Here is a 12,330-nt window from a genome sequence, read left to right as displayed (position 1 = left end):
AGTTCTAGGACCCAGAACTCTTTAGCACCATGTCTTCTCTTGGTTACCTTTCACTCACCCATAAGCTGGAGACTGCCTAACACAATCTGTAACACTCATCTGAGTGAAGGTTTTCACATTGATCTCTTCCCTCTGAGACCCTGTGGGGGATGTGGAAGTTCTTCAGACCCATTGCCTCCCCTTTCCTTCCTCCCATATGATGGCTGATAACCCAAGTTCTGATGTATAGTATTTTCACTGCACTTGGTTTGAAACACTTTCTAATCTCTGTTGTAATGTCTTCTTTGCTCTGTGAGCTGTTTAATAGTATTTTTCTTGGTTTCCAAATATGTGGGGATTTTCTAAGTCATTTGTATGATTTCAGTTCTTTGAAACTTGTGAGGCTTGCTTTAAGGTCCAGAATATGATCTCTTTATATAAATATTCTATGTGTTCTTGAACGTGTATTCAACTGCATGAGACTCTGAGTACATCACTTTGTATGTGTCAGTTCATTTTATTACAATGGTGTCATTCAAATCGTCTACAGCCTTACAGATTTTTATCCTACTTATTCTATAAGTTTCTGACCTGCCTCCCAGCCTAAAAGTTTCTACCATGTATATTTGTCTCTTTCTTTTTGTTCTGCCAATTTTTGCTTTGCATTTTTAAACTAAGTGTACATGCATTCAGATTCTTATGTCTTCATGTTGAATTGAGCTTTTATAATAATAATGTATCCCTATTATCTCAAATAATATCTGTCTTCTTAAAATCTACTTTGTCTGAAATGAATATAGTTATAAATGTTAGTTAGCATTTGCATGATTTTTTTATTGTTTTATCCCAATGTCTTTTAATCTATTTTCTATATGTTCTATAGTTTTCCCCCTCTGTACTTAGATTTGGATATTTTGTTTGTTTTTTTTTAATATTTTTTTTAACGTTTATTTATTTTTGAGACAGAGAGAGACAGAGCATGAATGGGGGAGGGTCAGAGAGAGGGAGACAAAGAATCTGAAACAGGCTCCAGGCTCTGAGCTGTCAGCACAGAGCCCGACGCGGGGCTCAAACTCACGGACCGCGAGATCATGACCTGAGCCAAAGTTGGCCGCTTAACCGACTGAGCCACCCAGGCGCCCCAGATTTGGATATTTTGTATTGAATTAATCTTTTTTAAAAATTTGTGTCCAACCTGTTGCTAATTTACTATTAGCATTGAGCTCCTAATTCCATGTATTATAGTTGCCAGTTCTCTGGTGAAATTCTTAATCTTGTTTTTTATACCCTTCAATGTACTGTGGTCTGACAGTTTCATAATCTGGAGATCCCATGGGTCTTTCTTCATTGTTTATGCTTTCTCTTGGGCTTTGTTTATGCTGTCTTACTGCCTTGTTTGCTTGGCTATTTTAAATTTAGCATTTGGGGAATGTGTTAAAAATTATTAAAAATAATTTTTAGAAATAATCTGAGGCCCAGGATATCATCTTAATCCAGTTTGATTAACAGTAAGGACTTGAAGCTTGGGCCACTGGGCTCATCAAGGCTGACCCATTTCTCGTTTTACTTCCAGAGCAAGGACCCATCTCCAAGTGTGATTCACCAGCATACCCAACCCCCAGCCACACTAGGGTGTCAAAAGCATTGTGCGGCTTCTTGGCCACTTCTTCCAGGACCAGCAAACATCTTTCTCTCTCTAGGCTCCTCTTTCTCTAGGCCTGTATTTCTTCCCAGCTTGTGATGTCTTTAAGCAGATGTTTTCTATTTGTCTGGATTTTCTAGTGGTCTGTAGGAAGTTTGGTCTGAATTATTTAGTTTCCTGTTGTGGGGATGTCTGAGTTACATTTTTACAGGTAATTTTGTTAAATATGTAAGGGTGGGGGGGAGGCAGAGGCAGGGGACCAAGTAAGAGATGTTGCAATAGCCCAGGTGAGAGATGCTGGTAGCTTGGATCTGGGGATGAAAGAAAGTGAACAATCATGAAGGACTCTAGCATTCATGGCCAGCACAAAGGTGTGAATGGTTGTGTCCTTTCGAAGATAGTGAAGGTAGGAAGGGAGCCATTTGGCGGGACAAGAGGTGGTAGGAAAATGCAGTTTAGGTCATGTTAAGAGTGAAATGCCTCAAATAAAAACTTAAGAAACAAACAAAACAAACAAAAAAGTGTGAAATGCCTCTTAGACACCCAGAGGAGGTATCTTGTGGATGACTGTGGATGTGACTGGAGTTTAGGGGAGAGGACTGAGCTGGAGATAAAATTTAAGGATCATCAGGGTGGAGGTTGCGATTTAAGCTCTGAGCCTAGATCAGCTCGTCTGGGAGGAGATATAGCGCACAAGGATGGAGGACTGAGCCTGATGCCTTCAGCAATGTGAGGTCAGGGAGGTGGGGGGAAAACCAGAGCATGGTGGTGATGGTGGTGGTGGTGGGAAGGTGTCTTCTGGAAGGTGAGTATAGAAAGCACTTCCAGAGTTAGGAAGCAATGAGTCAGGTGAGATGAGGCTTTTATAATGGGAATTAAAAAAAAAAAAAAAAAGGTTTTACAGTTTGTCTTTTGTTTTTGCTTATGGTGTTTTCATCTTACTAAGCGTTTGTGTTTCTCTGTGTCTGGATGTGACTGTATTTTATGTGTCCCTTTCCCATTCCAAGATTGCAGATGTCCATGTGGTAGCCATGTGTGCCCATGTGTGAGCCCAGAGAAAGGACTCAGAGAAGGGTGTGAGCCCAGAGTGGAGTGGTCAGGCTGAGATGCCTGAGCTGAGGGAGGGTGCTGGGGTCAGAGGTCCAATGTGGTGGAGGGGAACCAGGTCCACTCCCTCTTTGGGCCTTGGTTTCCCCATCTGTAACTGGTTTAAATGCTTGCTTCCTTGAAGTACTGGAGAGGATTCCTGGGTGTTCAGGAAGAGGCAGCCCCCAGTGAACTATACAGGGCTGTACCCTAAGGACAGGGTCATTTCCTTGACACAGGCCAGTCTGACCAGCACCTTGGAGCTTAAGGGCCCACCCCTGGGTGGCCATGGACAGATGTGGAGACTAAGGCCAGAGAGCATTCCCATAGACACTGGGGCCCTAGGAGGGAACCCTAGGCTGGGGAACCCAAGCCCCTGGTGGCAGGGCAAGAACCTGGGGTCACCTGAAAAAGTTCAGTCTTAAAGGGGTTGGGGCCCGTGTGCCCCCAGCGAGATGGGGAGGGGGAGCTGCCCAGGCTGGGCTCCTGGACTGCTGGGAGGGACTGAAGGTCTGGCTCAGGCAAATGAGCCAGGGCTGCTGGAAGGGCCTAGGGAATCATGACAGCAAAATCTTCTTACAAACTGAGAAGTTCCTTATATATGTCAAGGGGCATTGTAAATGGTATGACAATTTGCCATCTGTAGAGGGCTGTGGACCTGTGAGCAGCTGGACTTGAGGGGGCAGCCCAGTGTGGTCTCTGACCTAACCCAGGGTTTGGTGGCAGCAGAAGGTCACCTACCTGTCACCATTCCCTAGTAAATGCCAATCGAGTAAGCCCATGTTGGGAGGCTGGGGCAGGGGAGCCAGGCCTCTTACTGTATGCCGTGTCCCCCAGAACCATCCTCCAGCAACATGGCTCACCTGTGGATGCCGCCATTGCGGCTCTGGTCTGCACCGGAGTCGTCAACCCTCAGAGCATGGGGTTGGGTGGAGGGGTCATCTTCACCATCTATAACGCCACCACAGGTGAGTCCGCATGGGGAACCCCGTGGGGAGGATGGGCTTGTCCACAAGTGCTAACAGTGAGGTGCTTATAAACATCCCCAGCGTTTGCTGAGCTGTCCTGCCCACCCATGCCACTTCTTGGGTCCTCTTGGTGCCCCTGCCCTTCCCCCCAGCTTGTCTTTGTGAAGACTTCACGGCCATCTCAAATCTTAGCACTGTCAGGGAGGAGGAATTTCCTTTGCCCTTCAAGGTCCTTCTGGCTGGATTAAGAATTAAATTGACCTGAGAGAAATTAATAGGACAAAATCAAATTTAATTTCTGGGGAATCCACACAGACACGGAAATTCCAAAGACAGGCAAAAAGAGCTAAGGAGAAGGGGTAAGGGTCCGGGACTTCAAAAGGAAGGAGTGTAATTCACAGGAAGATAAAGAAGCGTAAATATTTGCTAAACAAATGTGTGTGGGGAGGGGGGAGGTCCTGGGAAACAATGAGACACAGAAGACTTTGACCAAACAGGCCTTGCAAGGTCCAGTCTACCTACCCTACCTCATTCATATCCTAATATAGTTGTCTGTGGTGATAGCTGTCCTCCTGGAGCTGGTCCTCTGTGTAAATTCTTTCAGGCAGTAGTGGAGGGGGTGGGAGAGGTAAAAAGCTTTTCTGGATTCTGCTGGGTTTTAATTTGCTTTTAACTCACAAATAATCTTCATGCCAAAGTGGCCCATCTTTGGGAAGCCTGCTCTTGGCCCCTACAGCACAGAGGCTAGTTCATGGTACAAAGAGAGAAAGTGAGGCCTAGAGTAGGGCCAGGGCTGTGGCGGGGCAGGGGGGCTGGGGGGGGGGCGGTGGTTTGTGTGGGATGAGGCCTGGCAGCTACAGGAGTGCCCCTGAGCACTCACATGCTCTGCCCCAACTCCAGGGAAGGTGGAAGTCATCAATGCCAGGGAGACGGTGCCTGCCAGCTATGTCCCCCATCTGCTGGACCAGTGTGAGCAGGCCCAGCCACTGGGCACAGGTGAAGCCCTTGGAGGGACCACAGGCTCCCACCCCATCAGGCCACTGGGGCTGACCAAAACACTCCCCTGAAGGGGCGTCTTGGACAGGCTCTGACACCCTGGTACCAGGAGATAGCAGCTAGCTATGGAGGTCCTGACCTGCCCCCATGGAGGTCCTGACCTGCTGGAGTTGGGGGAGGGGCTCTCTGAGTAGGGGGTGGTGATCTAAGCATAGGAACCAGCCTAGCAAAGGCCTGGAGGGTTCAGTGGAGATGGGGTGGTGGGTGGGGTGGGGGTTCCTGGAGCCACTTTGTGCTGAGCCCTGAGGGAAGGCAGTGGGGAGCCATGGGGGTTTGAGCAGAGAGGATCATGGTCAGGTGTGGGCTCCAGAAAGCTCATTCTGGCTGCCACGCCAAGAGGGCCAAGCTGGAGGGGCAAGGGTGGGGGTGGTGGAGAACCCCTGGGGCAGGCTACAGGGCTGAGGCCAAGGTGGGGGCAGCCTGGGGGCAGGGACACGATGCCACTTGCCTCGTAGGGGCCCAGTGGATTGGAGTGCCCGGGGAACTCCGTGGCTATGCTGAGGCCCACCGTCGCCACGGCCACCTGCCGTGGGCACAGCTGTTCTGGCCCACCATCTCCCTGCTCCGAGGGGACTACCGCATGCCCTTTACCCTCAGTCAGTTCCTGCAGAGTGACTTCCTACGGCCTTCCCTGTACATGACTTCTCTGAGGTGAGCACTTCCCCAGGGAGCCCCAGGGCTCCTGCTCATCTCCTGGGTTCAGGCTCTGGCCTGTCTTTGCCTGGCTCCTACCCCGGTTCTACCTCAGAGCCTCCTCAAACTGGAGGGTTGACCCTATGGTGGTATCGGGGGCCTGAAGGCCAGGAAGGCCAGTACTTTGCGGTTTCAGACTTTCAGGCTCCATGTGGCAGAACCTAATCCGAGTGGCTCAGGCCATATCCACGTGATGGGAGTCCGGGGTGTGGATTTGGGCTCTGCCACTGTCCTCTGGCCCCTCTGGGCTTGCAGGAGGGCTTTGGCCACCTCCTTTGCCCACCCTGCCAGTCCACTGACCATGTCTTCCCAGAGGTGTCCCAGGCCCGACTAGGGCGCATACACTCCTTAGGCCAGGGTGACGGGTGAGGTGAAAGGCTTCAGCCCCACCCAGTCTTAGAGAAACCATCTCCCCTGATGTCTACACCAGGCCCTCAGGACCCCAGACCAGGACTGCCTCCCTTTAGGGTCTCAAAGAACCCACAAGAGCCCCCACAGGAGTGTGGCTGCCTTCCAGGACCCGGCCCCACCCTGAGTCTGCCCCCAATTCCCCAGGCAGCTCTTTTTCAATGGGACAGAACCTCTGAAGGCTCAGGACCCATTCCCATGGCCCGCATTGGCTGCCACCCTGGAAACCGTGGCCACAGAAGGTGCAGAGGTCTTCTACACAGGGACGCTGGGCCGGACGCTGCTGGAGGACATTGCCAATCAAGGTCAGCTGTGCTGAGTTCCCAGAGCCCACAGCTCTGCCTGAGAAGGAGCTGGCTCTGGATGCTAGGAGTGAAGGCAGGCCCTTCCCTAATCCTTGCCGGAGTGTGGACTGCTCCCAGGACTTGGAGAGGCCATGTATCCAGGCCTGCCCGCTGCTGGCCTCCAGGACCCCGTGGTCAGAGTCCTTGAGGAGCAGGGCTCCCAGAAATTAGGGCCAACAGAGGGGAGTTAGTGGTGGCCACAGTGGGCTCCTGGGCCTGGAGCTGTCCACCACTTTCACAGTCTGTCAGAGGCCACATTGCCTCTCTCACCTTCCCCTCTTCTCCCCACCAAACTGCCTGCCTTCGGCCTCTGTCCACCCATCTCTTGCCTGGCTCTAGGGCCCAGCCCTGACGCCGCTGCCTACAGACCTTCCATCACCCCTAGGGCTCTAGAAGCCTAGGGGATGGAGGAAGCCCCACCATGTGACCTGGGATCCGTGGCTGTCTCTCTGCCTCAGTTTTTCCATCTGCACATGGAGTCTTTTCTGTCTCATCTCAGGTAGCCAGCTGACCCTGCAGGACCTGGCAGAGTTCCAGCCGGAGGTAGTGGATGCCCTGGCAGTGCCCCTGGAGGACTACACCCTATACTCACCGCCACCACCCGCAGGGGGTGCGATTCTCAGCTTCATCCTCAACGTGCTCAAAGGTAAGAAAGACTCTCAGCCCTCCCACCCAGAGTCCTGCCCCCATTGGGAACTCCAAGCCCAGCGGTAGCTCGGGGCAGCCTTCCTTTTCCAGCTCAGCCTCCTCCTCAGACACCAAAGATGGGGCTGTGGAAACAGGCAAGATGCTGTGCTCTAGAGCCTCTGGAGCAGTCCACACTCGGGGCTTTGCTGAAGGGTCTGACACCATCCACCCAGTGAGTCCTCCCCTGCAGGCGATCCGGTCCCGGGGCACAGGAGCAGGTGGGCGGTGCAGGTGGTGAGCTGCCCGGCCCGTGTGTGCATCCAGGGCTGAGGCCTGGACTGTGAGATGGTGAAAGGGGGTCCTCGCAGTGTCCAGGGTTGGAGCTGCCCGAGGCTGACTATCTCAGTTCCCTTGGCTGCCATAACAGGTTACCGCAAATTTGTGGCTTAAAGCAACAGAAATCCACTCTCTCATAGTTCTGGAGGCCAGACGTCCAAAATCAAGGTGTCAGCTGAGCCATGGCTCCTCTGGGGACTCTGAGAGACAATCTGTTCTTTGTCTCCTCCAGCTTTTGGTGGCTGCCAGCACTCCCAGGCTGCGGCGACATCTTCCCAGTCTCTGCCTCCCGCTCACAGGGCCTCCCTCCTCCTCTTCTCTGTGTCTGTTTTATAAGATTACATTTAATTGTGTGATTACATTTAGAGCTCACCCGGATAATCCAGGATAATCTGCTCTTTTCAAGATCCTTAACTTAATCACACATTTTGCCATATAAGGTAAAATTCACTCTTTTGCCATATAAGGTACTATTCACAGGTTCTGGGGATCAGGACATGGACAAATCTTTTTTGAGGGGGGCCAACATTCCATCCACTACACGGGGTCATCCATATCTGCACCCCTCCCCTTCCCAGGGTTCAACTTCTCCTCTGAGTCGGTGGCCAGGCCCGAGGGGAGCGTGAACTTGTACCATCACCTTGTGGAGACGCTCAAGTTTGCCGGGGGACAGAGGTGGCGACTGTGGGACCCTCGGAGCCACCCGGATATCCAGGTGAGATGGCCTGTGGCTGGTGGAGAGCCCCCGTCCCAGCCTCAGGGCTCAGTGTGAAGGGAAGGCCAGGCTGTTCCTGGACCCCAAGAGTCTGGCTGGGTGAGATTGGAGGGAGATGTATGAGGTTTTAGGACAGGACAGCCTGGCAGTGGCCCAGGGCAGGGAGGGTGAGGAGGTCTGCGGACTAGAAGGGGCCCAGAGTGGCAGGTGTGAGAGAGGCAGTGATGGCTCCATATCTCAGAGGGCCCGGAGGATGAGCAGCGTCTGGTGGTAGCCTGGGCTCAAGGGGGGTGCACGGGAGAGGGCCTCCAAAGGAGACCCTCTTCTCTGTGGGCCTACCTGGCACCTTACTGTTCCTACCATCTGCCCGGCCACCCCAGAACGCCTCCCAGGACCTGCTGGGAGAGGCTTTGGCCCAGCACATCCAGCAGCAGATCGACGCTCGGGGTGACCACCATCTCAGCCACTACAGCCTGGCCGGGGCCTGGGGCCACGGGATGGGCACAGCACACGTTTCTGTGCTGGGGGAGGATGGCAGTGCTGTGGCAGCCACGAGCACCATCAACACGCCGTATGTTCCTGCCTGTTCCCAGGCCCTGCTCCTTTGCTCCCTCAGCTTGTTTTACGGGCCCCCTAGTCTCCCCTTGCTTGCGCCCATGGGGCAGTACCTTGCTTTTCCCTTTGCTTCTTCTCTGTCAGAGGGGCCACACACCTCTGCCATTTCTGGCTGAAAGGCTGCAGATGGGTGGCCCTGAACCACGACCCGCTTGGGAATGAGCTTTACCCAGAAGGATGCCCTAACTGGGGGGCACAGGTGGATCCTTGGGGGGCAGTGCCAGGGAGAGAATGGCAGCTCCAGCATGCTAGAAGGCTGCCACTAAAATGAGGGACTCCTGGAAAGCGGTGCTCGACAGCTTTGCTGGTGTGGGAGACTGGCGCCCACAGCCCGAGCCCAGGCTCTGCCTCTGTCTGCAGCTTTGGAGCGATGCTGTACTCGCCACGCACGGGCATCCTCCTCAACAATGAGCTTCTGGACCTATGCTGGAGGCGCTCACCGGACTCCAGAGTCACCCCACTACCTGGTGAGACTGAGGACCCCACTGGCAAGAAAAGGGAAGGCAGGCAGGCTGGGCGATGCAGTTTGGCCCCTGGGCCAGCCCCGCTGCCTCACCCAGCCCCTGTTTGCATAGCGGTGAATGGAGACAGAAATGGAGGGGTGGTCTGGAGGGTGCTGGCTGGAAGTGCGGCTGCGGGTGACACCCATCTGGCCTCTAGTTCCAGGCGAGCGACCTCCATCATCCATGGTCCCCTCCATCTTGATCAATGCAGCTCAGGGGTCAAAGCTGGTGATCGGTGGGGCTGGTGGGGAGCTCATCATCCCTGCTGTGGCTCAGGTGAGTCAGGGAACTCCTGGCTGGAACATCCCCCCTCCCAGGGACAGGGAGGGGTTGGTGTAGGGTGGCTGGTGTCCTCCCTTCCTGTGTTCTTCTTCCCTCCCCCAGGCCATCATAAACAAGCTATGGCTTGGCTTTGACCTGAGGACTGCCATTGAAGCCCCTATCCTGCATGTCAACAGCAAGGGCCATGTGGAATATGAGCCCAACTTCAGCGGGGTAAGGCCACTGTCCCTGACACTGCTAGGACAGATGCCTCAGTGCATGCTGCTCAAAGCCCCTGGTAGGATCTCAGTCGCTGAGTGTCTTAGGATGGGTACACTTCCACTTCTGGGGCCATCGCGGGTTCAGAAGCTCAGTGGGGGAGGCACCAGGCCAGTCTTGTGGCCCCCAAGTCAGAAAATAGAGTTTTGTCCATACTTCTCCCAGGCCAAGTACCTCTGCACCTTGGTTCCTGCTCTATTCTGTTCTCTCCAGAAGCTAGTTTTCCTGGCTGTGGTCTCTCAGACTCCCTCATGGTGATCTGTTTCCTTGTGTGATTTATAGCTTTCATGTGTGAGTTTATTTGTAAGGGTATCATTCCTGTGACAGTCTGCATAGGGATTTCTTTCTGGGGCATGGGGGTCGCACTGGTGCTGGTTCTTATGGACGTTTCTTGGTTTCCCCCACAAAAGCAGGTGCTCAGAGCTAAATTCTGTTGTCCAACTCCCTGCCCCCACTCCTCTGCCCCAACCTTCCTCAGAGTTTTGCTGGGCTGGCAGAAGCCTTCCCTTCACTAAGATCTCATTTAAAAGTCTGGCAGCTTTTCAAGCCTCCAAGCTTCATGTCTGGGGTCAGTTCAGCCAGCTGGGGTTAAAAGTCCTCAAAGCTGCCATTTCTGCTGTGAGCTGCCTCCCATGGCCCTTAGAACACTGAGGACCAAAGACAGAGGAACATTTACTCCAAGGGAATATATAGTCCCTGAGAACCTTGGTCTTGGGGGCTGGAGACTAAGGACTCTCAGAGTCCGAGGAGCTCCCTCCCTGTATAGGGTCCTCCCCATGGCAGAAGGACAGTGAGTATGCCCTCAGGGCTCATCTTCTTGGGCCCTCCTCTTTGACCCTTAACTGAGGTTTTCACTCTGTGAACATCAACTCCCTGAGGACCTTGTGTTCTGAGATCTCAGAGAATCCAGCAACCCATAAGGCCAAGATCCTCAGCTCTCTTGGAGAGTTAGAGTGTTGGCTATACATCCAGGGCCTTCTATGGAGAAAATCCTAGACCCTAAGTGGAAACCTTGAGTCTCCAAGGGTTATCATAGCCAAGGCCAGGGACTAAAGGCCAGAAGGGTCCTCCTTCCTGAGGGCCTTGGAGTTTGGTCACTAGATGCTAAGGAACAGAGTCCCTGATGACCACACGTCCTGTTGTGGCCTCAGCTATGAGGACCTCAGCCTTCAAATCTAAGGATCTTGGGCAATTGGTGCATCAGGCAGAGAAACATAACCCAAGGACATGGTGCTCTGGAGACCTCGCCCTACCACTGTGACATCAGGTTGGAGGCCCCGGTCTTGGGGACTGTAGAACATCAACGTCTTTGTAAATAGAAGTGACTGGCACCTAGGGTCAGTGGGCTAAGGTCCTTAGTCTGTTGGTCCAAAATGCTAAGTGGAAATGTGGGGCTTGAGTAGCACAGGCCTCTACACTCCAGGATCTGTGTAAAAGTTACAGACTGGTAAATGTGTAAGCGCCATAATCCTAAGGCAAGGTACTCAGTTCTTAGAAACCTACACCTGCCTGGATTTCTGACACCCTCAAATTCCATAGTCTCACTGTCTCAGACCTGAGCCACATGCTCTGAGCACCTTACCCTCAGGACCACTGGTGCCTTTAGCCTGGGGGTCAGTGTCCTTGGGCTCATGGATCTTCAGAGAAAACGGTATCTGAAAATTTGAGTCCTTCCTCCAGCTGATTCCTCAACCATTGGGGCCCTAAGCTTTCAGGGCCCGAGGTCCTAAGAAATTTACCATGTTCTTGGCAACCAGGATCTCTGGTCTTCTCATGTCAGTGTTGAGATAGGAGGTCCTATGTAGCCTGACTGTTGGTGCCAAGATCTTTCCTCTTCCATGCCCCAGGGCCCCTGGGCACTCCCCACCCCTCAGTTGGGCAGTTCCTATGTATGGAGGAGCTGGGACTCTGAGAAAGGTCCCAAGCTCTGCCTTAAGAAGGCTTTGCTCTCAAAGTCCTCAAAATTAGAGGTCTCGCAGTGTAAGTCCCCATAAGCCATTTCTCTGCCAAAGCCGCTGGATTCCTCATATGTTGCAGCTAGGCCCCTGGTATCCTCAGATCCAGGACAGAAGTGATCTTGCAGCTCTAGCTCCTTCTGGCCTGGGTGACATCCTCCCCACCATGCTCCCTGGAGCCTGGCTTCTCCACTGGGACCTTTGGTGGGAGGTCACAGGCTCTTCGCCCTACAGATGAGGCTGCATTAGCACCCTCCCATCCTCACCACCACTGGTGCCCAGTCCTGCCTTCCCCGTTGGGGCTGTCAGACCTCTACCCGGGGCCCTGCCCCCTCTGCAGGTGTTGCGAAGCTGCCTTCACCTGTGCACTGGCCTTCTCTCCTCTCCAGGAGGTGCAGAAGGGGCTCCAGGACAGGGGCCACAACCAGACCATGAGGCCCTTTTTCCTGAACGTGGTCCAGGCTGTGTCCCAGGAGGGGGCCTGTGTGTATGCCGCAACGGACCCAAGGAAAGGTGGGGAGGCCTCAGGCTACTGAGGAGACTGCTTCTGGCAGCTGCAATCCGGCCCACCGTCAGTGTGTGCTCAGGCTGGCCTTGGCTGTGGGACCCAGCACCCAAGCAAGATCTGGACCCTTCGGCGGAGGGTCAGCCTGGGCTGCAAGAGGTGGGGACAGGCTGGAAGATGGGCGACTGTGGGGACTGAGCCCTCTCCCAGAGTCCCATGTGGCCCTGCCCTGGCCCCCCCAAGCTTCCCCTAGACCTCTTACTCAGGACCGTGGCCCACTCTCCCTCCCCACCTGCCCCACTCCCCATCTGTATACCCTCTAGTCCAAGATTAAAGAGGAGGGTGGACCTCGGCATGA

General features: G+C 53.6%; 1 protein-coding gene across 1 annotated transcript in view; it reads left to right on the top strand.

Annotated features, from left to right (window-relative positions):
* The window catches only part of GGT5 (gamma-glutamyltransferase 5), a 30,641-nt gene extending 18,311 nt beyond the window's left edge, over positions 1-12,330 (top strand). The window contains exons 2-12 of the mRNA XM_043557883.1: positions 3,545-3,675; positions 4,576-4,671; positions 5,187-5,382; positions 5,980-6,137; positions 6,676-6,822; positions 7,718-7,854; positions 8,235-8,425; positions 8,830-8,936; positions 9,130-9,248; positions 9,357-9,467; positions 11,857-12,330. Of these exons, the coding sequence (XP_043413818.1) occupies positions 3,545-3,675; positions 4,576-4,671; positions 5,187-5,382; positions 5,980-6,137; positions 6,676-6,822; positions 7,718-7,854; positions 8,235-8,425; positions 8,830-8,936; positions 9,130-9,248; positions 9,357-9,467; positions 11,857-12,003 (1,540 nt within the window). The 3' untranslated portion in view covers positions 12,004-12,330. The remainder of the gene's footprint in view (positions 1-3,544; positions 3,676-4,575; positions 4,672-5,186; positions 5,383-5,979; positions 6,138-6,675; positions 6,823-7,717; positions 7,855-8,234; positions 8,426-8,829; positions 8,937-9,129; positions 9,249-9,356; positions 9,468-11,856) is intronic.

Source organism: Prionailurus bengalensis, chromosome D3 (assembly GCF_016509475.1).
Source record: "Prionailurus bengalensis isolate Pbe53 chromosome D3, Fcat_Pben_1.1_paternal_pri, whole genome shotgun sequence".
Lineage (NCBI taxonomy): Eukaryota > Metazoa > Chordata > Mammalia > Carnivora > Felidae > Prionailurus > Prionailurus bengalensis.
Note: the sequence above shows the minus strand (reverse complement) of the source record. Positions and strands in the feature narration are given on the sequence as shown.